Source organism: Xiphophorus maculatus, chromosome 15 (genome assembly GCF_002775205.1).
Source record: "Xiphophorus maculatus strain JP 163 A chromosome 15, X_maculatus-5.0-male, whole genome shotgun sequence".
In the NCBI taxonomy this organism is placed as follows: Eukaryota; Metazoa; Chordata; class Actinopteri; order Cyprinodontiformes; family Poeciliidae; genus Xiphophorus; species Xiphophorus maculatus.
The window spans coordinates 11611450-11637999 of record NC_036457.1 but is presented as its reverse complement, the minus strand read 5'-3'; the positions used below and the strand labels follow the sequence as shown (position 1 = coordinate 11637999).

At 40.1% G+C, this 26550-nt stretch overlaps 1 protein-coding gene across 2 annotated transcripts in view; it reads left to right on the top strand.

Moving 5' to 3' along the window:
- Nucleotides 1-17957: 17957 nt before the first annotated feature.
- The window catches only part of prox1 (prospero homeobox 1), a 35742-nt gene continuing 27149 nt past the window's right edge, over nt 17958-26550 (top strand). The window contains exons 1-2 of one of the 2 annotated variants that reach the window (XM_023347663.1): nt 17958-20355; nt 22830-24863. In XM_023347663.1, coding sequence (XP_023203431.1) covers nt 22896-24863 — 1968 coding nt within the window. In that variant the 5' untranslated portion in view covers nt 17958-20355; nt 22830-22895. Of the gene's footprint in view, nt 20611-22829; nt 24864-26550 lie in introns of both variants that reach the window. The other variant, XM_023347664.1, reaches the window with a different exon arrangement.

Sequence of the window (26550 nt, the reverse complement as noted above, 5' to 3'; positions counted from 1 at the left end):
TATGAAATATTAACAGGCCATTTGCTTCTCTGCTCCTCTGTTCGAGAGCTGGATCTTGGCCCCGTTGTCTCTAGTTCCTCTTTGAGGCCATCTGCTGGGTACAGGCACGAGGGAGGCTTCCAAGAGGGTGGAGGTGATGGAGGGGGGCCCTTGTCACCCAGGCGGGCAAGCCCAAAAAGCAGCGGCACCCTGGGGATCGACGCACCCGACCTGCGAGGTGACGGAGCATCAAAGCTCCGCCAACCTGCCAGATCATTGTACACGCCACAAGGACCACTGATATGTAAACGGCACTGCTTACCATCAGACCCGTGGGGAGCCGACTGAGTCTTTGTGACACTTCTGAAGGGCTGTTTTCAGCACAGTTTAGCTGCTATTTATGTACGGCTTTGTAGAACGGCGGTTTGGTCACAGAGGCCTTGACAAAAAGCCCAGGATCCCTTTGGAGAGGCTTTCTTTTACTTTAAAGGGCTGCTTGCTTAGTTTGGAGGAAAAAAGTGGAACATTTCTCTTTTATCTTACAATAATTATTCTTAAAAAATCTGTTAGAATTACTTACTCCTTTTAAAACAGTATTAAGATTTAAAAAGATACACACAACCTGCTTCTTTGGAAAAAAAAAACAGACTTAAGAAGGAAAATGTAAAACAAAGTTTGTTTCTCTACAAAATATGTTCTGCTTTATTGCAAAACTTATACTTCTTGAACTTTTAACACATGTTGTCCCAACCACAAAGTTCAGGTATAGACTTTGACTAGGCCATTTTTACATATGAATATGCTTTGATCTTAACCCTTCCATTGTAGTTCTGGCTGTACATTTAGTGTTTTGCTAAACATACAGTCTACATCTAAGTCCAGGTCTTTTGCAACTTCCAGCAGGTTTTCTTACAAGACTGCAGTGCATTTTACATAATCCATCTTTCTATGAACTTTTGTTAGCTTCCCTGTTCCTGCTGGAAACCACAATGGCACCACAATGCTTCACAGTGGAAATGGTGTGTTCAGGGTGCACGGTTAGTTTTTTTAAACCAAAGTAAACTTTGAATATTAGCCAAAAAGTTTTATTTTGTTTTATTAAGCTTTGCTGTATTCACTAATGTGTTTCTCCCACCTTAATTATACACCACCTTTCTCAGCCTATCAAACAAAATGTTAATAAATACATTAAAGTTTGATACTATAAACTGACAAGACGTGGAAATGTTTGACTGGTGAATACTTTTGACATCTGCTGTAACCGACATACTTTGGCATTAATCAACCCACTTCAAGGAAAGTGTGTACAACTGTGTGTGCTCACTGACATTTGATGTCCTTGTTTGGGTAATGGATTTGTCAATAGCAGTGAGAGGGTTGGGCCAGATTCAGTCTTATGAGGCCCCTGGGTTAAGAAGGGTGCATTAGCTCACTGCTAAGTGATTACTGATCGTGCAGCTGCTACACACACAGAAACATGCACACACACACACGCATACAAACATGGCGGCATACATACATTCAGTATGCACACATGCACATGCTTACATTCATGTTCATATGCGATTAAAACAGTTTAGTTCCTGTACTGAAAGGGTCCACAAATTAAAAGGCTTTAATGTACATGGTAACAAGTAAATGATGGAAAGACGTTTTATGGGTCTTTAAGAAGCCCCTGCATTAATCTTGCATCCCTGTCACCAAATTTTTTTAAATAGATAATTTGCTGTCTGTAGATCTTATTGATGAAAGAAAATAATTGATCAAAAGAGAAACTTTAATGTGAAAGTATTCATATCTCTTGAACTTTCAGGGATTTTGTCACTTTACAGTATTTTATGCTGTTCTGATTTTTATCTTTAAATGGAAGGAAAACTTGTACGAAGTGGAAGAAAAGGATCAGAAATCCTGACAGATAAAAATCTGGTTTGCAATCGTAATAAGAACCATTTTCTGTGTTGCGTCTAAATAAAAACCAGTCCACCTGTGAGTAATGTAAGTCCACCTGTTTCTGATGGCTTCATAGGTTTGTTTGAGATCACTAGTAAGCAAACATGTGGATATTTAATTTTAAGAAATTTGCATTCATTTATTTCTTTTTTACAATTATACATCTCTATTAGATGTTCTAGCATATACTGTTGCAAAAAAACACATTGAAGTTTGTTGTTGAAATGTGAAAATTGTGTATAGGAAAATACAGTTTACAAAAGAAATAGCATTTATATTTCTCATGTTACAAAATGGACTGCAATTTTGTTACTCTAATTTCCACAGTAATTCTGGCCTATCCTCTGATGGACCAGTCTTCATGCATGCACACTTGAATGCATTTACACATCTTGGCCCTTCTCTCATGGCCGTTGTGTCTGTGCCAGCACACGGCAGAGCCATGCATGTTCATGTGTGATGCTGGCAGCACCTGGGGCCTCGCCATAAAAAAAAAAATTAAAAATACAGCCATCGTCAGAGGTCTTATTCACAGAACAGCTCATCGTTACAGAATCAGAAAAACAGGCTCTCACAGTATGATCCACTACAATCTCACACTTAGCTTTAACAGTGAAGTTACTTTTATAATAGATTTGAAAAATATGACTTTGCTTAGACGTGATGTACTTTTTATCTTTCTTGAATTTAAACACACAAAGGGGGATTTCCAAAGATCTGCCCATGAAGATAACATTAGAGAGGCTGCACATTCAAAGCACTAAAACCATATACAGCTTGTAGAAGTGTAATACAATGGAGAATAAGTGATATGATAGTGTATTAATTGATGATTTTGGATTCAGATGACACCCTGTGTGAGCAACTACGTTATGTATTCATAAGGCATCCCAAAGTCATCAACTCAATCACACAAACATGCATAATTTTTTTCTTCTATAATTTTACATTGAATAAAATAGAATAGAATTTAATTTTAAAAAATTGTATTGGATTTAGTTTCTAAGTGGCTTAAATTAGTGTCTGGCAAGTTTTGCATAAATGGAGCGGACGGGAGTATACCAAAACTGTATCTTCCTATGTGTCTGTGTGCTCCTAAGTGAGCCAGGGAGATCGTATGCAGTGCTTAAATAAGGCAGATTGAGGTGTTAACATCATTATTGCACATTTCCTCCCATGAAATAAAGCATTGTTTCCTCCGTTGCCGTCCCAATGGGAATAGCATAATCCCAGATTAAAAAGGATGGGTTAGCAGACACACAGCGAAGCACAATGAGGCTTTTGTGTTCGTGTGTGTTTCTATGTGTGCCGAAGCATTTTTTGTTTACTGTACAGCTTAAACACCTGCGAGAGGGAGAGGAATGTTCTCATGCATGCACTTTAGCAAAATGCAGGCTGCTTTTCGGCAGCGTGTCTGCTCAGAAAACAGCAACAATAATTTGTGACGAGAAAGAGCTGGAATGATTCATTTAATCAACAGCACAGCATAGAAATACATATCTGGCAGTGACTAAGACTGTGTATTATCGGCTTTCCTAATGTTATTTTACATATCCACAATTAGTATGGGGTTTCTCTAGCTGCGTACAGGGGCAATGTCCCCCTCTATAACTTTTATAGTTCTTGATCATTCATGCAAGAGAATTTGTGGGTCGCACAGTAAGCAGGGGGGAGCAGCTAACAAGTTTCTCAGTGTGACAGATGTCCCCTGGAACATTTCTCCATCGGTTCCTGCACCCTCCCACTCTGTTATCCAGCTCCGGCACCCATCCCTCCCACCCCCAGAGGGAGCGTTGCGAGGTGATCCAGGCCTGCTTAACCTACTTCCCAAGACCTGGCTCTGAAAATGGCTGCTCGCGTATCTCTGCTGGTGCTTCAGGATAACCTCCATGCAACATGTTAATGTCTGTGGTTGCTGTCAAACCTCCAGAAGAATAAGTCTGATTCTGATTGGCCAACATTAAACCTTATTTCTTATTGGCTAGACAATGTGTCACAACTCCAACCTTGCCCAAAGGCCTGCTCCTTTGTGGCACATTTACTTGTTTATCACAATAATGCCTTTCTAAGTTGTTTGGTTTTGAGTAAAGCTTTTGCAGTCATGTCAGACACTCTGGCTTTAGAAATGTTTTTTATACATGCACTCTTTGCATAAACAACCTACATCCTAATATAAATGAAGATGTCCCAAAAGCCAGCACAAGGTGTACCCGATTCATTAGCTCCAGATACATTAAGGCAAACTGATCATATGTGGAAAACGAAGTGACATTTTTGTCATCCAGAGTGAGACTGTTCTGTGCTTAAAGTTCTGGCTTGTTATCTGTATGGTTTCTAAAACGTTGACTTCCTTCCTATCTTTTACATCCAAAGTTTCTACAAAATAACTATATAGTAAAAAAAAAAACATCTGAAAGCACCATCAAAAGGTCTTGCTCTTGACACCTGAGAATTAAACAGATATTTGTTGAAATTTTAATTAAGACTTAATTCTTCCTGGAAAAGAAGACACATTCCACTTTGAGTACACATAGCAGCTACTTGTTCATCATCTGCATTTTTATGTTTTCCTGGCTGTGTAGTTATACTCAACTTAATTTTGTACAGCACATTTTCACATAATTATGTAATCAGTTTTATATATACATAAAGATTAACATATAAATATGTTTCTATGGAATATAATATGGAATTTTAAGTGATTTATGTCATCTACAGCTAACACTGCTATCTCCGTCAGACACCATTGATGCAGGAACCTTGCGGGGATCAACTTTGCAATGTCATTTAAGACAGAGATCAATCAGTGAGATGAAGGGAGAAAGTCTTCAGCTAAAGAGAAATTAAACAGTGGGAGGTTGTGGCAATGGGAGGAGGGCATCCTTTAAATAAAGAGAAATTAAAACAATGACAGGGATGGTGTCTTTAAATACCGCTCAGTGCTCCGTGCAGCTTCCCTCATCCTTTAATGTAATGAGAAGAGGTGGAATAAAAAGGCTTGTACCGAGGATGAAAAGGTGATGCTGGTTTTTTATTCTTTTTTTTTTCTAGAGTGGTGAAAGCCTTATACTAATGTAGATTAGAGGTTAAATCTGACAGAAGGGTGAAGCTTTGGTAAGTCCTCATCTCACTCCGCTCCCCCAAGGTTAACGAACAATTGTATTCTGATAATGAGAGGGAAAAGAAAAGTAAAGTGTGGTATAACATGGGATACAAATCAATATCCAAAAGAAGCTATTATGTTTTTTTTCTGTAAGATAAATGGACAGCAGTTCTATGCTTCTTATTAGCATACCACAATGACTGTCTCTTACACTGACTTTCAAAATAAATACGTTTCGTTGGTCAAGCAGTTCATTAGTGACGGACAGAGAAGGTAAATCTCTCTGAGTGTGGGTGGGTGCGCATTTTCACTGTAACAATAATCCCCATGAAATCCAGATTTCTCAATCCAGTAGCTCAAGCTGACACTTTAAATAAAATCATTCTAATCCCACACATGGTAGGAGAAATGAAAATGAGGAGATTAACATGGCGATGGGAGTTTCATCCTCCTCCTCCTCTACTCTGTTCTTCATTCCTCTCCTCCTTCAGCCTCCCTAGAATGATGCTGACCGATTCCCAGCTTAGATATGGAGAAAACCAAGATCAAGTATTTTACTCAGATACTATTAGAAATGACAGGATTTTGGACATTATGCAGACGATAGTGTAACAACTTTAGAATCTGAATTAGCTTTTATACAAGTCAGTATTAGTAATTCTGCAGAGCTCCAGTGTTCCCAGGAGAAGAATGGAGAACCATCTGAAAGATCAGTCAAATCTACACCTTCATGATACAACAGATATGGCAACCTGCTTCAATTTTGCAAAGAAATATCTTAGAAATTGCCAGATGAGGAGAAACTAAATATTTTGGTTCGAGTAGAACTTTTTGGCTCAAGCCCTAAGCATCATTTTTTGAGATAAACAGCCACTGCTCAACTTCAACCCCACTGTGAAGCTTAGTGGTGGGAGCATCATAATGTGGAAAAGTTATTCTTGGACCAGAATTGGGCGACTAGTCTGTAGGTCTGGACAACAGCAGCTAAATACGGAGAGAATCTAAGAAACATGTTTTTTGATTTTGAACATGGACATAAACATGTTAGAACATTGCAAAGTACTTCCACTAAAAATATATACTGTTTATTACGTATTCACGTAACCTTCAAATGTACAGCAGATTGTGTAAAATAAGAAAAGTCTCTTTAAGTTGAACTGTGAATGTGTGGGGGCATTTTTGGTTAAAACCTGCTTGTTCTCCGTTTAATGAATTAAATACGGGTAGAAAGAGTAGCCATAAATTGCGCTCTATTAAGAGCACTTACTTCAAAATTACACTATTCAAGTGAAAATAAAATGGATGGAGCAGTAAAACTACTAAACTACTAAAGTTCAACAGTTTTGAGTCACTCAAGTGTGTGTAACTGAATAGTTGTACCTATAGTTACTACTCTGCTCTGATAGGCTGCAAACACAAAAACTGTTTTTCCAGTTTAATCCAACACTTGTCCTCATCCTTCCTGCTTCCTCATTACTTTATCTCTCCATCTTTGCTTTCTCTGCGTAAACCTTCCTCCTCTCTCTCTGGCTAGAGCGAATAACCTCCACCTCGGCTTTTCATTTAGGTATTTCCCTTCACGTTGTTCTCTCTTCTCGCTTTTGTGTTAACCCTCTCCCACACTCATTTTATCACTGCATGATTCATTTGCTCTCTCCTTGTATCGCTAACTGTCCTCGCAATATCACACTCCATCCACATCCCCCAAACCCTTCTCTTATGCACATCCTTTTTTCTTTTCGATGTCCTCCATCTCCAACATCCCTTCCTTTTAAAGGATAATCTTCACATCAGTGGACAGCAGAGTCTCTCTTAGGAGACCATCTCATAATCTCAGGACTTGGTTGAACAACCCTGAGCCGGAAGAAGGGAGCAGATGAATGGGGAGGGGGTGGATATGTCAGCGATCCCGGAATGGAAGCCCAAAACTGGGTCAAGACAAGGCCAGTTCCTAGGTCCTGTGGGGCTGATTGGGCCAGAGTTGGATTGAGAAAAGGCCAATGCCAGATAAAGTTGGAGGGAGATCATCACAGCAGATGGACATAATCTTTCTATAATTCTGTCCATCCACTTTGTTCTCTCCCTCTCTCTAGCTCTTCAAGGCTCAATAATCTTACTTACATATGTTGGCCTCTGTTGTTCAGAGCTTGGTTTGCTTACAGGAACTCCAAACATGGGCTAAAGACAGGAAATAAGGATGATGTTGGCAAGGTCAGATAAAGACTGGGTCATGATACACATGCAGAAAGGGTTGTCCTAATTACACAAGTACTACGTTGTCTCCTTAGTGGAGAGAAAAGAAACCCTTAGTCAGGCTACCACTGCCCACTAACACACCCACTCATTTTCTGTTTTCTTTGCTTCCTCTGTTGTCTTCACAGGTCAGCAGGCGAATAAAGCCTTTGTCACTTTCCTTTAGGAAGCGTCGGTGACAGTCAGGCCGATCAAAATAAACTTCCGAACAGGAAGAGGAGATTTTTGTAAGGAAGAGGCCAGAAGGATCAGGAACAGCCCCGGGCAGCACTTGTCCGCTGGCTTAGCAAAAGACACTGAAAACACCAGTGTGTGGGTGTGTGTGTATGCAGCAGGGGAAGCTGGCTGATTCAATCATCATTCTGCCACTTAGAAAGAATAACTAAATAGCCTGAATGTAGATTATAAAGCTTAGTGTTTTAAGAAAGTAAAACAGGATGATTTCACCAAAGAAGCAAAACAGAGTTAAGCAACCTGTAATTGTATTGCCAATGTTCCAAAACATAGAGAAATAAATGTAATTTTGACACTATAGAGCAGTAAGGTTGATAAATGTGTGAACTTATAAAGTTGATTTATAAAGAAATCAGTATTACCAATACATCAAAGTCACAAGTCAAAGTATTTATATACAAATTTGTGGTTCATTACATAACCTACCTCATAAAGTAAAAGCTTAATATTTTTTATAAAGCACGAGACTTGCTAGTCTTCTTGTAATTCTTTTGAAGATAATATGTTCACCGATCACAACAAATATATTCCACCTCCATGTATTAACAGGGACCAGCAGGAAACATTGTTCTTATATCTATTTATATCAGTGGAACAAAAGAGACAGCTTTCTATTACTGGACTTTGCTCTGGTCTAAAACTGGATCTCTACCTGCCTGTGTGACACTGAAGCACTTTTATAGTGAAGTTAGGCCATGGTTGAGGTATGAAGTTACGGTGCACCAGTCATACAAATTATGTATTGGTGATTGGAAGTTATTATTTCACAGGCATTCATTTTACTTTTCTCTGTGTGTTTCTCTTTGACCAGACAAGTTATAAATTGCAATATTTTATGAAGTGCATAAAAAAAGATTGTATTTGGATTCTGGGTGAAACATTTACTAAAAGAAGCACAGCATTGTGGAGGAGAAGGAATATAATTCAGTTTTATAACTTGCTAAAGAAAACATGCGGTGTGCATCAATGTTTAGGGTCCCTCAACAATATTTTGACGAAATTCTCAAGGATTTTTCATCCTCTTATGGCTTTTATTCTATGATTACCCAGTTTTTAACTTCAAACATCCTGGCCAGCTGCCTTGCTTCTGCTCAAGATAAGAGGCCCCACAGTATGATGCTTCCATCAACACGTTTCACGGTGGAAATAGTGTGTTCAGGAAGATGTGCTATGTCAGACATAGTTTTGATTGTAAGCCAAAAAATTTAATTTTGGTTTAATGAACCCACATCACTTTCTTCCACAGATGTGCTATGTCCTAGTCCAGATTAAGTACACAACCAGTGGCTATTTTTGAAATAGGCCATTTGGGTAGTTGCCAGGGCAGCATTACAAAGGGGGTACAACAGATAACTAGAGATAACTAACCTGTTAGTTGGTCCATTAACAAGTTTTCTATTGCTTTTATGCTTGTTCAGTGCATTAGAATTTGAATGAGAATCCCATGTTTGTCACTGAGGATAGGGAGACTGGGTTACAAACTGTTTGCTGGACTGCACTGCATTTTCCAACCTTAGCATCACAGACGATTTGTTACAGTTTAATTAGTTGGGGGAATGGCAGAAATAATGGACTCTGTGGATCCCTATGACTCCCGCAGTGTTAGTATTGGCCTCTTAGCTGCTCACTGATTAATGCTTTTGTTCTTTGTTTGGGTGTGTTCGCAATTGTGTACTCTTTGCATCTTTGCAAAGAGTACACAATTGTGAAGACGCTCAGTAAGTGCTCAGCAAGGCGTCTAATGCTTGGATGATTGGATCATAACCAAACCTTGCTTGAGACCTCCCCATAGTGCTATTCCTGACCTATCTGATAGGACACTTGGTCTTCATGGTATTGTTTGTTCTCAATGTTCTCCAACGAACCTTTTAGGTACTCACGACACAAAACGCAAACTGGTAGATTTTGCTGACCAACTGGGATACTTTTGAAGGCTAATGGTTGCACTAATGTACTGTATATGGGAGTGTCAGAGTAAAAGGGGCATTTTCAGATTTCATTTTTAATAGATGCTAACAATCATTTATCAGTTTTAATTCAGCTCTCAAATTATAAGCAACTTTTGCAGGACTTTCACACACAAATTCAGTAAAAATGTATTTTGTGGCTGGTAAAATGTTTAAAAGTTGACAATATTGCCACACATAAGGAACATGTCTAACTATCCTGTCTCAAGTCAAGTGTCGGGAAGAGATTCCAACCTTTTGTGTGAATGCATTGACATGCAAATACCTTTTTGCATTCACTCATGCATTTATCTGCATGTGTTTTGAGCTTAAACAAACAATCTGCTGCATTCAAAATTCAAATCACAAATTTCTTTACTCAGAAATCATGTTGCATATCAGCGGAGCAAGACTAAGTACTTCTAAGGACGTGTATATGTAATTGTACAGGAAATAAGTTAATATTGATTTTGCAAACAATGGATAGCAGAGGTGTTTTCTTCCAGACATTTTTTTCTATATTAAGATCTTTCATTGGGGTGGCAAGAATTGAATGTTATGTGAATTATTTGCTCAGCTTCTCCCTCTGCAGCACTAAAAATCAGGGGAAACAATCAGCAGATAACTCAAAATTTCACCCATCCTTTGTTCTCTTTTATGTGTTGGATGGCTTGTGCAGCCCTCTCCTTCTTTCCAGAAATATTACACCTCCTCTGGAAAGGGTCACGAAGGAAAGGTGCACCTCCTCAGCCAAATTCGGCACACCCTGAGGTAAAAGGAACAGAGAGAGCTGATTGGCTCTGAACACCTGTGCCAAGCAGGCACACGACAGGATGAGGGCGTTGGCATCCTCCTGGTAACCACTTGCTTCCTGCTGTTTTGCACTGCTCCTCTTCACATTTTTTATTCCTCTTTTTCATTCCCCTCTTCAAAGCAGGAAGTCATTTTAGTGACAAAAAACAAAGTAGGGGAGGGGAGAGCATTCACTGCGGACAAATGTTTCCCACTCCAACAGGGGAATGAAATTGAAATTCCTACAGCTTAATAAGTTATTCTTATAGTAAGTTGCAATGAAGAGAGGATGGGCAAATGATGGGGATGGAATGGAAAGGAGGAGGCCAGTTAGGGGCATCCAGAATAGAGGTGGTGGTGGTGATGGCGGGGGGTGGGGGGGTCTCCTCAAAGGTCATACTCAGAGGGCGTCGGGCAGCACGAGAGGCAGGATGTTATGGTTTATTCAGCCCAGGATTGGGGGCGACGTGCACAAGGTGCGCCTTGCCCTCAGCACCATCCTCAGCTTGATTTATAGCGACGCTGGCAGACGCCTCTGTCCAGAGGGAAGTCTTTGAAAGTGCCGGGAGTGTGTGCGTCTCTGTGGGGGTGTGCGCGCGTGTGTGTGTGTGTGCCAGCGTGCTAGTGTACATTAACCTAAGCTTGCGTGTATGCACTGTGGATATTTGTCTGAGGCATTTCTGCATATGTGTGTACTTGAGCACGTGAGAACTTTATGAGCTGCTGACATCTAACCTGTGGCTGGAACTTGTTCATGCATGGCCCCAACAGAGGATAGGTAGTGGAGCTACTCTGATTAATTACAAGCGGCACACATACATCAAGTATCTAAATCCTTATGGTAAGGCACAGTCGTGGGACTATAATCATTATGTTTCTGTTATTATGTATGTATTATTATGTATGTGGCCCAGATTTTTGCTTGACACCAACTTCAAAATATTGCATGAGCCTTCACAGTGACTGTTTTCTTGTGTTGATAGCATTACCACATGCTTCTGGAACAAATGCATCACAACCATTAAGTGGAAACCAAAACAAATGTCAGCAGAAAAGAGCATGAAGCAGCAACTTGTACCGGCATGCAGTCTTGGCACGGTTTTTAGTTTTACTCTAAAGGATTAGATGCCGTTGCATTGTCTCATTCACTGGCCTTCGGAAAATTGTAGGAGGAAACTTTTTCTAAACTATGTGTTATTTGTGTATTCACATAATTAAATGTAAGTATGCTGCTATTAAGCAAGAACACAGAAACCATTAATTGTCAGCTGTGATTTCAAAACATTTTGTCTAGAAAACTACATTTGTAATATTTTTCTAAGGTGAGATCTCTGCCTTTCTCAAATAAAAATCCTAAAGTCAAGGTTGAATTTTGAGTCTTACGCTATGCTACTGTAGAAAAGAGTCCTAACATATCTCTACATAGAGTGCCAATAAACTTGGCTCGGGCTAAATGTGCTATCATCCAATGATGCCAGAGGGAATAAAAAAATGATGGCTTGTTAATATTGATCTTGTGGTTAAAAGCATTGTTTTTTTAATCACTGAGGTCATTCAAAATGGATTCAAGACTTTCTTCTAAAAAATATATTTTAAATAGAAATAAAGGATAGTAAATTACTAAATAAGTCATGAAGGGTTACTGTCCTGATTATTTTAGGGTTATGTGTTCGAATTCAAACATTAAAATATTTAAACCATATGTCAGTAAAATTGTACAGTGCAAAGAATAAATAGGCATGAAAATATTTTGTTTTAATTCAAACTCTTGTCATCTGATCAATATCAATTAAATAAACGTATCAGAGTCATATGTACAACATTTTGATAATTCAGTAATTTCTTGTCAGCCTCATACACTGGAGTCATAATAAATAGCTTTCACTTTGACAAATGAGTTCTATTCAATTATCAAGCAACACACTCCTCAATCTGAATGTCTGTGTTTTCTGTCTGTCTGCATTCGTATTCACAGACCAATTATAACTCTTACCCTCGTCCCGACCTCCCCCGAGGCGGCAGATCTCCTTTGGTGCGAAAGGTCAGAGAGATGTCACCAGAGAAAGGCTGTCCTGTCGGGTACTGCGGGGTCAAAGCTCCATAGCAGAGGTCAGAGTTCATGCAGATACATATACCAGACAAGAGGGTGCCAACAGGTACAAGAAGTGTGAACATTCACTGCTGTAACATGAGATGAGACTGTTGCAGAGATCTAAACTTGTTCTGTATGAGGTGAGAGAGCCACTTTAAAGCTATAGTTTTTTTACATTTCACTCAATATCCTATAAAAGTATCTCTTTACAGAATTTGAGGACTAAAGCACGGCTTAATTCATTTTAAATAGAAAAAGCTTTGTTAAAGTGAATGCATACGCCCCTGTTAATCAACCATGTAGTCATATAAGCTATTATAAACTCATTAACCTGTGTTTTATTTGAAGCCTCCTGCCCTTGTCCATCATAGCCCTTGATGTGTTTTTCCAGGAGGGTTTTTTTTCCCCTCTCTCTCCCTTTTAGATTTAATTTAGCCACTCTTTGATTTTACGGCTCGCCTCTGTTATTGTAAGGATATCTTCTCCTTTCCTTGTAATTTTATTTTATGACATGGAGTGAGCGGAGTACAATGCGCCCCCCGGGGAGGGCCACTTACCTCCACGCCAACAAATATAATTACACTGATCAGAGGAGTGAAAACAGACCGCCGCTTATCTGCCGCACCACTTGCCTCTTTTTTTCTCTCTTCGGCTCTCTTTTTTTATTCATCACCATACTCAGGCAGGAGAATGACTGCTGTAGTGGAGGGCTTATAAAGAGAAAAGACAGCACCAAACATAAACATTTTGTGATTTGATCAAACTGATGGATACACTTCCTGAAAATATTTGATCAATTACTATAGATTTAGACTTAGACTAAAGAGAGTTTTGTAAATTCGACCAGACGGGGACTATTTTTAATTTTGGGGGGATGATTCACCAAACTCAAAATTAAAAACTATTAAACTTTCCTTAGAACCTTTCTTCACCTCACCTCCAAAATTTTTTTTTGTCTCCTTTAAAAATGGATACAACACCCCAAACACTTTACTTAAACACATGAGCCCATTCAAAAAGGGTCACTTTAGTGGGGAGTTTAACTAAATATTACAATATTAAAATGTCATATGCATACATTTATGCATTAAAATAATATGCTTGGAGTTCCTGTTTGAATAAAGGTTATAAACAAATGTTGTTAGAAAGGAAGAAATAATGTTGTTTATGGTAACGGTTAGGTCAAGTCCTCCTTGAATAAAAAGGGATTTTTATCTTGAGGGACTTCCTTGTTAAATAAATATTGAAACTGAATAGTAATAAGCCATGGCTCCCAGCCCCCGTTTGGTGGCGCCACTGAAAAAATGACACCCTGGGCAGGAGCCACAAACAGAGATTACTGCATGTACTTTTGAGAGGGTTTAACCTGGCCTCGAAAGGCTCTCGAGAGAAGCAGCAGCATCACACAGAGTTGTAGCTGTGTAACTGTGGCCTTGCAGTGGCTTAAACAGGCCAAGTCACCGCCCGACGTAAACAGCGAAAGTCCTTTTGTGTTTACCAAGTAAAATCCTCTCCTCCATGTTGACAGGTGAGAGTTCATAAGAGCAAAGTTGGACCCCTCCTCCTCCCCAGTGGAACTGCGAGAGTGTAACCCCCCCAAGAAATGGTGTGTGTGTGGGTGGGGGGGGGCGTGCGCGTGGGGGGGTGCGTGTGTGTGTGTCAGACAGAGGGAGAGATAAACAGGGAGAGTTGCTGAGGGGGCTCTTTGACTTTGAGCACATAAGCCCTTATTTCATGGTGCCATTGTTTGTTTTAAGGACGTGGGGCTTAATACAGTTCCAGGCGATTTCCCAGCATGTCTGTCCGCCCGAGCACCTCCAAGGCGCTGCATGTGTGTGTGTTTGCGTGTGTCTGGAAGTGTGTCAGTTTACTTTTGCACACCCTACGTTCTAGTTGACTTTGGTGTAACTTCCACCACAAGCAGAGATTTAAGCACTTTCTCAGTTATTTGTAAGGCATATGAACAGGGCCGGATTGAGGGGGACGTGGAGCCCTGGGCGGCAGACAATTCTGGTGCCCCAACCACATGTTTCCTTTTTTCATTAAAATTACTTTAGATTGATACTTAGATACAGATACATTTTATGATTGTTTATTCTTGCCAACAGGACATCTTGAATAAAGAATCTCTGTTTTTATGATTTCTTAAAATATTCCAGAAAAAAATATTTATCTAAACAAAAATGGCACATTGTGTTATAGTAACTATGTCAAGCCTTCATATGATGATGTAGCTCAGTCATTAAACTAGAAAGCATATACTGTAGCAGAATGATTAAAAGAAATTGTCGTTTCATGGCAAACACTGGCCACAGTTAAAATTTTGTCATTTTTCTGTTAATTGGGATCTATCGTGCCATCAAAATGATTTTTTGAAAATATTAAGTGTTAGCTGCTAAAATTATTTATGTTTTAAAAAACAGATTTTTCCCACGTCTTGATGTGTGGTCTCCCGCAGAGAACAGCAAGGCTGAAATCTCTGTGTAGGTTTTGTTATAAAAAGTTGAACTTGGTAAAAGAGAGGAAATGTTATAAGTCTTAAAGAATTCAATTTCATATTAAGCTTTAGCAAATCCAGCTATACAGCTAATGCTAATGTCAAACATGCAGTCAAGCTGAGCTGCTAATGATGTGCCTGATTTGTTAGCTTGGACTTTTGAATATTATGTACAAGATAGTCTGTGACTTTGCTAATTTTGCAACAATTATTATTAGCAAGAAATAATGACAACAATCTCAAACAATCTCAAATTTCAACCTTCATCGACAATTGTTGTATTTCCAACCTGAAACAGAGAAAAGTCAAATTCACACATGCAAGTGTAATTTAGTGACATTGGGGGACACCATAAAAATTGCCCCTCTGGTCAGGCAATCTCTTATACATAAAATATTTTTATTATGAATCTAGAAAAATAGAGGACACACTTAAAGAAGCTGTAAATCTGTAACATTTAATTAATTAATCTATGTATTTATTTTTATTTATTTTGTAAGTCAGTTACTCGTTTATACACATTATGTTTTTGTCCACAATAGTGTGCCAGTTGTTCTTAAAGTTGATTACTCACTTCTACTCCTAATCCCCTCCCCCTAAATACAACCCCAACTCAACGAAACACCTGCAGCCCCATGATCAATCTCACAGCCCCCAACCCCAAAAAGGATTATGCATAATTCCTGCCTATCCCCTTTTGAAAACTTATTCAAGCTGTTACATTGATTTCTTAGTTAAATTCTAAATTAGTGTAGGATGTTTGGTAGCAACCATTGATATTTGCTTTTAACGGAACTGCTGCATTTTCATCATCCACACTGCACAATGTGGCTTTGATTGTCCATTACTTCCTCACAGAACATAATACATAATTTTTTTTTCAACTTTGAGGTTTTTATCTAAAATGTTGAAATCACAGGGTTTCCAATCTTGAAAGGTGCTGCAAAGTGTTGTCTCTTGGACAAGAAGATACAAGTGTCATTAAAGAATTGTGTACATGCTTTGGTTTTGTTTTTGTTTGTTTGTTTTTTTTGGGGTGGACGTGCTCTCATATTTCATTGTGAGGTTATGTTTAGGCCATGTATTATATTCTGCAGCGATGGCCAATAGGCATTCATGCAAATAAAGCATATTTGAATTTGTAGTGTGTGTTCATTCAGTGGACAGCCATTAAAGAGGCCACAGAGGATGCCCCCCGCACCCCTCTTCTCTTCTTTCTTTCTGTCACACACACACGCACACACACGCACACACACACACATACGCACAAACAGACACAAACATAAGCCAAAATCACCACTATTTGTAGCCTAGAAAGAGAGATGTGAGTTGTGGGGATTCACAATCTGCCAATCATCTCTGCTTTGAAGGTAATAATGACATATATGTAAATTGGTGTTATTTCACTGCAGCAACAAGACAAAATAGTTGCTTCTTATTTTATGTTCTGGTCATGCAGGCTCCTTTTTTAACCAGTAAAAAAAAAACCCTCCAAACAACCCAAAGGAGAACAAAAAAACAAGTGGCCATCTCTCTTTCTCCAGCATCCTCATCGTTGTCATGGATAACGAAAGCTGAATACATTAAGTCTCGGACACGAGGTCCAACAAGGACTTCAGACTCCTACTCACTTATTACACTCAAATCCTCTCCTCCTCCTCTCGGTCCTGTCTCCTAAACCTTTTTATTCAGGGACCCGGAGACCTCACCGGAACAAAACAGCTTTTAGCGCTACCATCACTGTACGGGTGTGTGTGTGTGTGTGTGTGTGTGGCTGCGTGTCTGCGTATATGTTTGTGTGTGTTTCTCTCTGTGTGTTTTATCTCGCCATCATTTCTCTGAAAACTGTCTCTCTGAAAAGGAATGGAACTGTTGTATGGAGCTCATCAAGTCATTATCTGATTAAGGTCATTTTTATAAGAGATTGCTTCCTCTTCCAAATAATGTTCACTAAGTTTGCTTACACTTTGCTGATTTCCTGCCTTCAAACGGCTGGGAGAGTGCCAACAGAAAACAAAACCATAAAAAATAATAATCATAATAGTAATTGTTATTATTATATGTGACTCATATTCTATGATAGATAGATAGATAGATAGATAGATAGATAGATAGATAGATAGATAGATAGATAGATAGATAGATAGATAGATAGATAGATAGATAGATAGATAGATAGATAGATAGATAGATAGATAGATAGATAGATAGATAGATAGATAGATAGATAGATAGATAGATAGATAGATAGATAGATAGATAGATAGATAGATAGATAGATAGATAGATAGATAGATAGATAGATAGATAGATAGATAGATAGAATATTTGATAAAATTAAGAAACACATTTGACAACACATAAAAGTTTGTGATATTGAAAGGTTTTTAAGTGTGCCAATCTAAAATGGTTTTAGTGCCAAAACCACTATAAATGCTCCTTTTTGTATCGTCACAAGTACAAAACCAGTTTGAAATCCCAGATTATTTTTGAAAACGTTTCTGTTTGTGACTGAAAAACATTGTTCTGGTCTGACAATTCTAACTATTCAAAAAATAAATTAATTAATTAAAATGAAAAAGAATCTTGAATGTAGCACCTAACGACATGATGCTGCTAATCAGACAACAATGTTTTAATTGTGTTTACACTGTCCATACCAAATGGGTTTCATTTTATTTTATGATTTTTTTTTATTTCCTTTTGTCATCATTGTCTTCTCTAGGTAGAGCTGCCCTGGGCAGACAGCCATACTGCCAGTACTGCTACTACTCATAATAAAAATAATATAATAATTTTAATAATAATAATAATCATCATCATCTGACACGTCATTGATACAAATTATGTGGCGCAAATACATACTCTTTACGCCGCAGGCCTGTTCATCACTACTCTAAATTTGATTTACAGTAAGTTTACAGCATCTCTGGGGAAAATACTGTGTTCACGGCCTTCCTCATTTGCTTGGACGATGCTCCAATAAATATCCCTGTAAATTTACCCATCAGCGCGGAATGCCGCTGCGCATTATCAGTCTCGGCCATCGAGGTGTGTTGCGCTCGTCCCCAAAAAAACGTGGAGGTGAGGGGGGGTGAGTTTGGAATAAATGCGGCGGGTTGATCCACCTGGAACGGGCCGCGATAAGAGCTGCCAGCCAGTGTTAAAACCATCACGTTTCCTCTTCACCTCGCCCGAGCCTTTCCTTTTGCAAACAAGCTTTTCTTTAATGTCCCGGCCCTGTTTTTCCAGCCTGTGTGCGTATCGACGGCACCCAGGGGAGCCGGAGGGCCAAATCGAGCCACGGAGCAGTTTAGGGGAGTAAGGGGACCGGGACACCTGCTTTGGAAAAGCCACTCCAGACACTAAACTTTTGCTGACTTCGTTGCATTTTGTGCGTCCTAAAAAAGAAAGAAAGAAAAAAAAATCCCACTTGCTTGCGACATGGAAAAGAGACTCGCCTTTTCCTTTTTGGCACCTGACAGAGGGGTACATGGAAAATAAGATTTTTCGTTAAGTACTTTAGGATCCTGCTTGTGCAAATGATTTTTTTAAAAAGTGAAAGAAAAGCTGGAAATAAAAAGCAAATGGATTGATAACTTAAAAGAAACAGTGCAAGAAAGGGAAAACGTTTTGTTCCTGTTTCTTAAAAATTTTTGACGACCATTTTAATAATAAAAGAAATCAGTAATAATGCTTATATTAGTTTGCATAATATTTTTTTTCAATGTAGAAATAATAGTTTCTCAAAATAAATGGTTCTGGCCACACCGAAAAAAAAGAGTCCTAGGCAAAATAAACATTTTATTAAAAAAAATAATTTCTTGCACATTAAAGTCGGCAAACGCCGCGCAACAGTTAGGCGAAATCACCTGTTGTCGAGGACCAAGGACTCAAACGTTTGTTTTCCGGAGCGCACAAGCCGCATTGTAAATTTGGGCATCGAGTTTAAAAGAATGAAGGAAGACCAAAAAGCAACAGCCGTCATCAAGTCATAAATCTGAAGCGACATTTTTTTTTTCCACCATGGAAAAGATCGAATGTCACCGTCCGCAGGCTTCGGGAGTTACAGGTGCAGAGATGAGGAACATCCAGCAATTCATCAAACAGAAAAAAAAAGAATAATTTGCATCCAGTCAAGCAATATTTTCAAGTTTACTAATGAAGCACTTTTGATGGTCTTTACTCACTGGGATATTTCGGTTCGCGGCTGTGGATCACATTGACAGTTAAACGTTTCAGGAATATATTTATCACTTAGCCAAGCTGTTTCTTTTTTTTCTTTTCTTTTCCTTTTTCCAGAGAGACTCTTAGCTCTTCTCTTATATAGATTTCTCTGGGTTAATCGGAATCCCAAAGCAAAAAGTGCGCGAATCCTCTGTGCTGCCCTGCTACTTCATTTTTCGGACTGTCGCCTTTTTTTTTTGTTGCAACCAAAAGGAAAACTCTGAGGTCTCAGCATGCCAGGCTAACGCGCGTCAGCCAGATTTGCTGTGGAAAAACTTCCTTACATTTGTGAAACGTTGAAAATGTATTAGAAATAAGCATCAACAGCAGCAAACAAAGAGAGAATTCAAGGATGGGAAGAATACTTTCATTTTGGATTTTGGTGCAAAAGATCTGAACTCAACTGAAAGATAAAACATTTCAATAAAAACAGAATATAAATTTAGGTATTCGTATTTTTTATAACTATTTTGGAAAAATATAAAGTTGTGTTTTGATACTGTATGTCATTTCAATACTAACGTTTGTGGTTCGCTTTTTTATTTAAACAAATTTGTTGATATTAATCAGTTTAGGCACTTTTCACTTTTTAGAACCTTTGCAATTAAAAAGATGATTAGACGCCAAAAGACTCTAACTGCTGCGGATAAAATATAAAATTTTTGAGCGTGCCGATGCTTACTCGCATTTCTGAAGAAACAGATAAGCAATAAGTTGTATTTCCTTTCTTTTATTCCTCCCACTCCCTCACTTTGGCTGCACGATCAAGTCCCGTTCTTCTGGTCAAGTTCAGCGTGTTGTTCCCCCGGCCCTCGCGGACGCTTCTTATTGGTAGGCTGCGACAGTTACATCACGGCGCTCGTGACGCGCACGTCTTCCTGTTTCCTTCAGCCGTGTCTTAAAGTGAATCTTAGTGGCGGAGGAGCGCTCCAGCAGCATCCAGTCCTCCGCTCTGCATCCAGCGCGCCTCAGAGACGCACACACGCACAGCTTCTCTCACTCTCTCTCTCCCTCTCCCTCTCTCTCCTGTCTTCTTTCAAGGTCTCTCACTCTTTCGACCACAGCTGAGGATAGAAGGAGAGACGGACGCGCAAGAGCCAGTTTTTTCCCCGTTTTCTTTTTATGTTTTTGCCTCTTTTAGTTCGCGCCGCTCACTTTATTCCAGCTCTTCCTTTCCTCATATTTTGTTCCAGCTCCTCCGCACAGCAGTCCGCGGCGCTTCTCTCTCTTTCGCCGCCGCAGGAGTTCAGGTTGTCCCCCCTTAATCTTCATCTTGGACCGGGTAAGTAACCTTGTCCTCGGATAAGCTCCCTCACTTTTCTTGTTCAGGTATTGAACTCTAAACTAGCATCACTTATTCTGCCAACCACCAGCGAACTGAATAGGTGCGATAATAAGGGCTGCACTTGGTTCTCTCAGCTCGGTGTGTGCTGAGAGTTGCGTGAGCAGCCAGTGTTTTTTGGTGAGGATGATTTGCGAACGTTAGCCCAGCCTTCCTCATCAAAGCAGAGATCGAGTTGATTTGCAACTCTGCGAAGTAAGTTTCAGAAGTGTGATTTATTTATTTATTTAGCACTCCGTGATTCAAACGTGTTTATTTAAGGCGAAAATTTTGATTTAGACTACTTGACCTGTCTGTAGATTGATCTCTTTGTCCCGTGGGGTGTGTGGTATTCTGTCCCTGTTTTTTTATTTGTCGAAAGAACTTTGCGCAGACGATTAGAGAGCGTTAAGCGCCTTCTTTTTGGCTTTGCGTTTATTTTCTATCTTCTTTGAGGTTTGTTCTGAAGATGACCAACCAGTGTGGAAACAGTGTGCGCAACTCCTGTGTTTGAACGAGCAAAGACATCCCCATATCTCAGTTTTATTTATACAGAGCCTGTTTTATTGTCACTTCACTTTGACTCAGGCAAACGTTATTTTTTACAAGTATGGTGGTTCGTCTACATATTTTTGCCAGAAATGTAGCATTTTTAGTGAGGAAAAAGTTTTTAAAATACCTCCCCCAAAATCCTTTGTATTTGCCATCTCTGTATTAGGGAGATGGAAAGGGAGAGGGCAATGTGGGACAGGTGCTTCAACATAAGAAAAAAGACAGGTGCTGGTGACTATTTCAAGCTCTTTGTTAAGTTCCCAAAGCAATCCAGTCAAGTTTTAATCCTATGTGTGTTGCTTCTTCTCCGAGCTGCTGTAAATGGCTTTCAAGACATAAGTCTTGCCCATTTGTCAAATGGTTTCATTTAAAATACTTGCTAATGGAGACATTTTCAGAAAATCTTGTTTTCTATTCTTTTATGGAGGCTTTAAATTTTATTTTAATTTTTTTAAGAAAATAAGTATGTGACGTTGTCAGAGTACAACAACGCCAACAGCTCTGAGAGGGTGTGTGAAGTATAAATTAGTGGATTAGTTCCATTACATTTAAATTTATCTTGTAAAAGTGTCAAAACGTTGGTTATTTTATAATGTTTGCGTAAATGTCACTGGTGCTTTAGGAAATGTCCTCCGAAAACTATAAAAAAAATTAACTGCATCATATAAAAAATAATAACTGATGTAAATGTAGCTCACTTTCTATAACTTCACAAGTCTTTCACGCTTTTATAAAGATTTTACTCATAATCAGCCTAAATTGTGGAACACACCTTGCATGAAATTTGGTGTAGAGAACGATTTTTTATTTTTATTACGAAAGTAAAAAGAAAAATGAATATAAGCGTCTGCTGTTTTAATGCTGTTAAAGACATACGGGGAAAAAAATTACATATTTAATTTTTACATTTCGCTTTTACACTTCCATGCACATTAAATATCCTCCCATAAATTCTTTAAAATTAAGACAAGAAACATCTGACGTGTCTCTGACTAAGACTCTGCAACCGCTGCTTACATAGCATTATTCGCGCAGACCTGTACTGACAAAACGTTTTGCTTTCAGAGGGGCATTAGGGTTTTTGTAAGAGCGCTTTAAGTTGCTCTTTGCCAGAGTTGACCCGTGTGACCTATTCATTTGAGCAGAATTAACTGCCCTTGCCAGATGAAAAGACAAACAAAAAACACAGAAGTGAGCTCACGCTGGCACCAAAATCAATAGGTCTATTTTGTGCTTCTTTTTTGTGTCATTCTCCCTATTGAAGATATGATGGCCATATTGATCAGAGTGAACACAGGACTTGTTTTTAAAAACTGCACAATTTATAGGCACAGTTTAAAATAATTTCTTGAAGCTGATGAAGCTCATTTACTCAGCAGAGTCAAGTAGTGTGTCTTTTTTGTGTACAATATGTTTTTCCTCTATCTGTATACCATTAAAAAATATATCCCAACCCTATTTTCTTATTATTTGAATTTGTGAGCTTCTGCCTCGTATGTGAGCTACACTGCACAATCATGGAAATGAGGACAAGTACTTAAGTAATTATCATAATTTTATGCAGCTTTGTATTCCGTGGGAACTGGTTCAGTGTCGCGCAACGTGTAACAGGGGAGAGGATAAAATGTAGGACTTTGCCCTGGAATGTCGAGCCAAGGCCTAAATCTGACCCCATCATGCTTATCTTAATGTAATCAAGGTTTTTTAAGGTTTGAGCATCTTATTGCTAAAATTTGTGAATGCAGTTGTTCATTTCAACTAGTTTACAGTTTTAGATTGTGTGTGTGTGCTTAATGACAAATTGCTACCTTTACCAAAAAAATAAGGCCTTCGGGAGATTTCACTTTAGTGTGTCATGCCATTTATTTTCTTCCCCTGTATAGATACTCAGAGGCTTTGACCCTAGAGGACTGGGTTTGTGGGATATGGCCCAATAGCAGCAGCCCGTGATGCCGGACCATGACAGCGACTCCCTCCTGAACAGACAGACCAAGAGACGACGTGTGGACATTGGTGTCAAGAGGACAGTGGGTAGCACAGCCTCCTCCACCGCAGCAGCTACTACCGATAACATCGCCCGCGCCAAAGCAGCCATTTTCAGTGCCATGAACTCTCTGAGCTCCCATTCTCACCACGGATCAGACAACGACTCCATGGAGTGCTCTGTAGTACAGCCACATGGTGGGCCTGGCGTCGTGTCAGCAGGCGACAGTGAGTCCAAATCAAATGTACTCCGAAAGCTACTGAAGAGGGCCAACTCATATGAGGATGCCATGATGCCCTTCCCTGGCACTACCATTATCTCTCAGCTTCTCAAGAATAACATTGCAAAAAATGGAGGCGGACCTGAGAGAGGGGAAAGAGGAGATAGAGTCGAATCAGGCTTCCCTGGATCAGGGCTCTCGAATGCTAGCTCTGATGCCCCTCAGGAAGATGCATGCAGTAACTCCTCCCAAGACAGCACCCCTCAGGAGTGCTTGTCACCATTTGGTCGTCCTCCTGGGCTGGCCACCTTTGACATTGAACGTCTCAATGATGAACACCTGCGTGCCAAGCGGGCCCGTGTAGAGAACATTATACGTGGTATGAGCCACTCGCCAAGCGTGGTGGTGCCTGCTGCTTCCCGTCATGAGCGTGACCATGAGATGGATGGAGAGCGGGATCTAGAACTGGATTGTCCACCTCGTCAGTCCCAACAGCAAGCCCCAAGCAGTCCACGGGGAGGTGAAGTGTGCAGTAGTAGCCGAGAGAATAAGCGCAAACAGCGACTGCCTCAGCAGCAGCAGCAAAGCTTCACCCAGCTGGTGTGTCAGAGAAAGGAACAGAAGCAGGAGGAGCGGCGGCAGCTCAAGCTGCAGCTGGAGGACATGCAAAAGCAACTACGGCAGCTCCAGGAGAAGTTCTTTCAGATCTATGACTCCACCGATGACTCAGAGCACACTGACCTTCACAATGACATAGGAAACATGTCCGAGGACAGCCCAGGCAGGTCCGACACCGGTGGAGATGACCGGGGTGGAGATGACTTGCGCTCTGACAATGAGATGGCTGATTTGGATCCAGGCCATTTCCTTGACAGGGCGCGGGCTCTGCTTCAGGAACAGGCCTTGTTGGCCGACACTGAGAAGCCAAGAAGAGATGGCCTCAGCCGAAACAAAGGACAGGGAGGTCCAGGTTCCTCCATGCATGCTGAAGGTAAACAGCTAGCAGAAACACTGAAGCAAGAGCTCAACTCAGCCATGACCCAGGTGGTGGACACAGTGGTAAAGGTGTTTGCTAAACCTCCTCGCCCTACTCCTCAGCAGGCCTTTCCACCTCTATCTATACCACCTGAAAGATTTCCTGCTGCTGTCAATGGAGACAACCCAAATTTCCACACCACCAACCAGAGGCTGCAATGTTTTGGTGATGTCATCATTCCTAATCCACTGGATTCCTTTGCTAGCATGCCTGGCATACCAGGTCCTACCAATGACCAAACTGAGGCACTGCCTTTAGTAGTACGTAAGACACCCAGCGAGCATCACCACCAGTCTTCAGCTGTGGGTGCACATGGTGGTAGCCACCATCCAGCTCTCCATCCATCATCTCTCTCTGCCTCCATGGGCTTCAGCCCTCCCTCCTTTCGACATCCCTTTCCACTGCCACTCATGGGTTACCCCTTCCAGACTCCCATTGGCCCACCCACAGTTTACCCAGGCAAGGACCGTACTTCACCAGACTCCATGGACCTGCCCAGAGAGACCACCAGTTTGAGAACAAAGATGGCATCAGGTCACCACCTGGGGCACCACCATCGCTCTTGTTCACCAGCACACCCTGGCAGCACAGCCGAAAGCCTGTCCTTATCCCTAATCAAGTCAGAGTGCAGTGATCTCCAGGATATGGCTGACATCTCACCTTACTCAGGCAGCAATGTATCCTTTTAAAAAAAAATCAAGGTGGGCTGTAGATTTTTAGAATTGTGAAAGCCAAAGATAAACGTATCTTGTAACACACTGCATTTTTCATTTTGAACTAATTTTTACCTATGTAAGAGAGGAAAGTTTGCTCTCAGGTGATAGCAGCCCTTATGGACCTACAAGAAACCATGTCTGATACACCAAGAGTTAAAAATCAAATCCTTTTGATTCTGTTTGAAACTAGCCTAAGAAACTGAGAAATTGTTGATGAATCACTTTTCCCTCCCACTACTGTTCTCTTCTCCATTGTTGTATTTATTTTTATACCCGTACCTCTTCTCGCAGCAAAAACAGCATTTTCTTCCATCTTCAATCCTAAGTACTTTAAAAGCTTTCTTTTGGTATGTAACGTTATTGCAAGAAGATGTGATTACCACATTTTCTTTTTATTAAAAAATTACATTAAAAGAGGGAGACAACATCCTGAAACTTGGGACCCGAGGATGTTGTATAGCATAGCATATAGTTTAACCCTAGTTTGCCCTGATGCTGCCCTGTGGATAAAGAGGCTTTCCCCCTGTGGGAGGCTCAAATTGAATCCCCTGTAGACACAGGGCTAATCGCTTAAACAGTAATGTTCAGTCCCTTCTCTGTTACCCTTATATCTCCTTAGTACCTTAGCATTCAACACCCCCTTACCCTTATGAAAGTTTGATTTGTCTCACACCGGCTGCCCAAAAAGAGTTTTGTCTTCCAGTCATTAACATTTATAGTAGGCTTAAGAAATTAATCCTACAGCTTCTTCCTTGTTGGATTTATATTAGTTAAGTGAACATCTCGTTTTACTCTTTATGTGCACCTGAATGTTTAGTCTTTTTTGTGTGTGTATGGTATGCGGGCGTGTAGGGGTGTGTGTGTGTGTCACAAAAGGTTTGCCTGAGGACTTGGGGTAAAGATGTATATTTATGATTGCTTGTGTTTTCTCTTGTGTTCCTCTTATCATCCATCGCTGTTGTAAAAGCCCACAATCATTGTCGTTTCTTTTCTCTTTTTTTTCATTTCATAAAGATCTGTCAACAGCCCGGGGGGCCCTTCGGCTGTTGCTTGGCAGCCAAATACTTCTTTTTTTGTTTTCACTCCCTGCAAATTCCCCCCTCCCACCTCTCCGTCTTTTCTTTGAAGCGGACGTTAACAGGTGTTTGCAGCGAGCTGTTTATCTTTCATTACCTCGCCTTGTCTTGTCTTCTGACCCAAGGGTGAACGCTTTCCAGAGATCCATAATCCTTTGCTTCTACTGGCTCCCGATGGAGGGATGAAAAGGAAAAAAGGGAGAGAGACATGCATTGACTAAGAGAAAGTAAAAAATAATCAAACAATAAGCGCATATGCCAGATGCTGTTGCTTTCATGGTAGCATTTATAAATTCAGGGCAGTAACAGATGTATTACCCTAAATGGAAGGGACAGGGAGAACATGTCCACATTTTCTCAGGTTTTGTTTTTGATTCGCCTAATGAATATTTCACTGAAAAGTTTGGCTTTTTTAGTGAGACAAAAAATGACAGCTTGTCAGACATTTAGTGAGGTCCGTTCAAGTTCACCAGCATTTTGGAGCAGATGGTCGCTATCACTTATCACATTTGTTCTGAGTTCGACTCCAAATGTTCTTGTCCTTACACCTGGAATTAAGAAGTGTGGCAGCT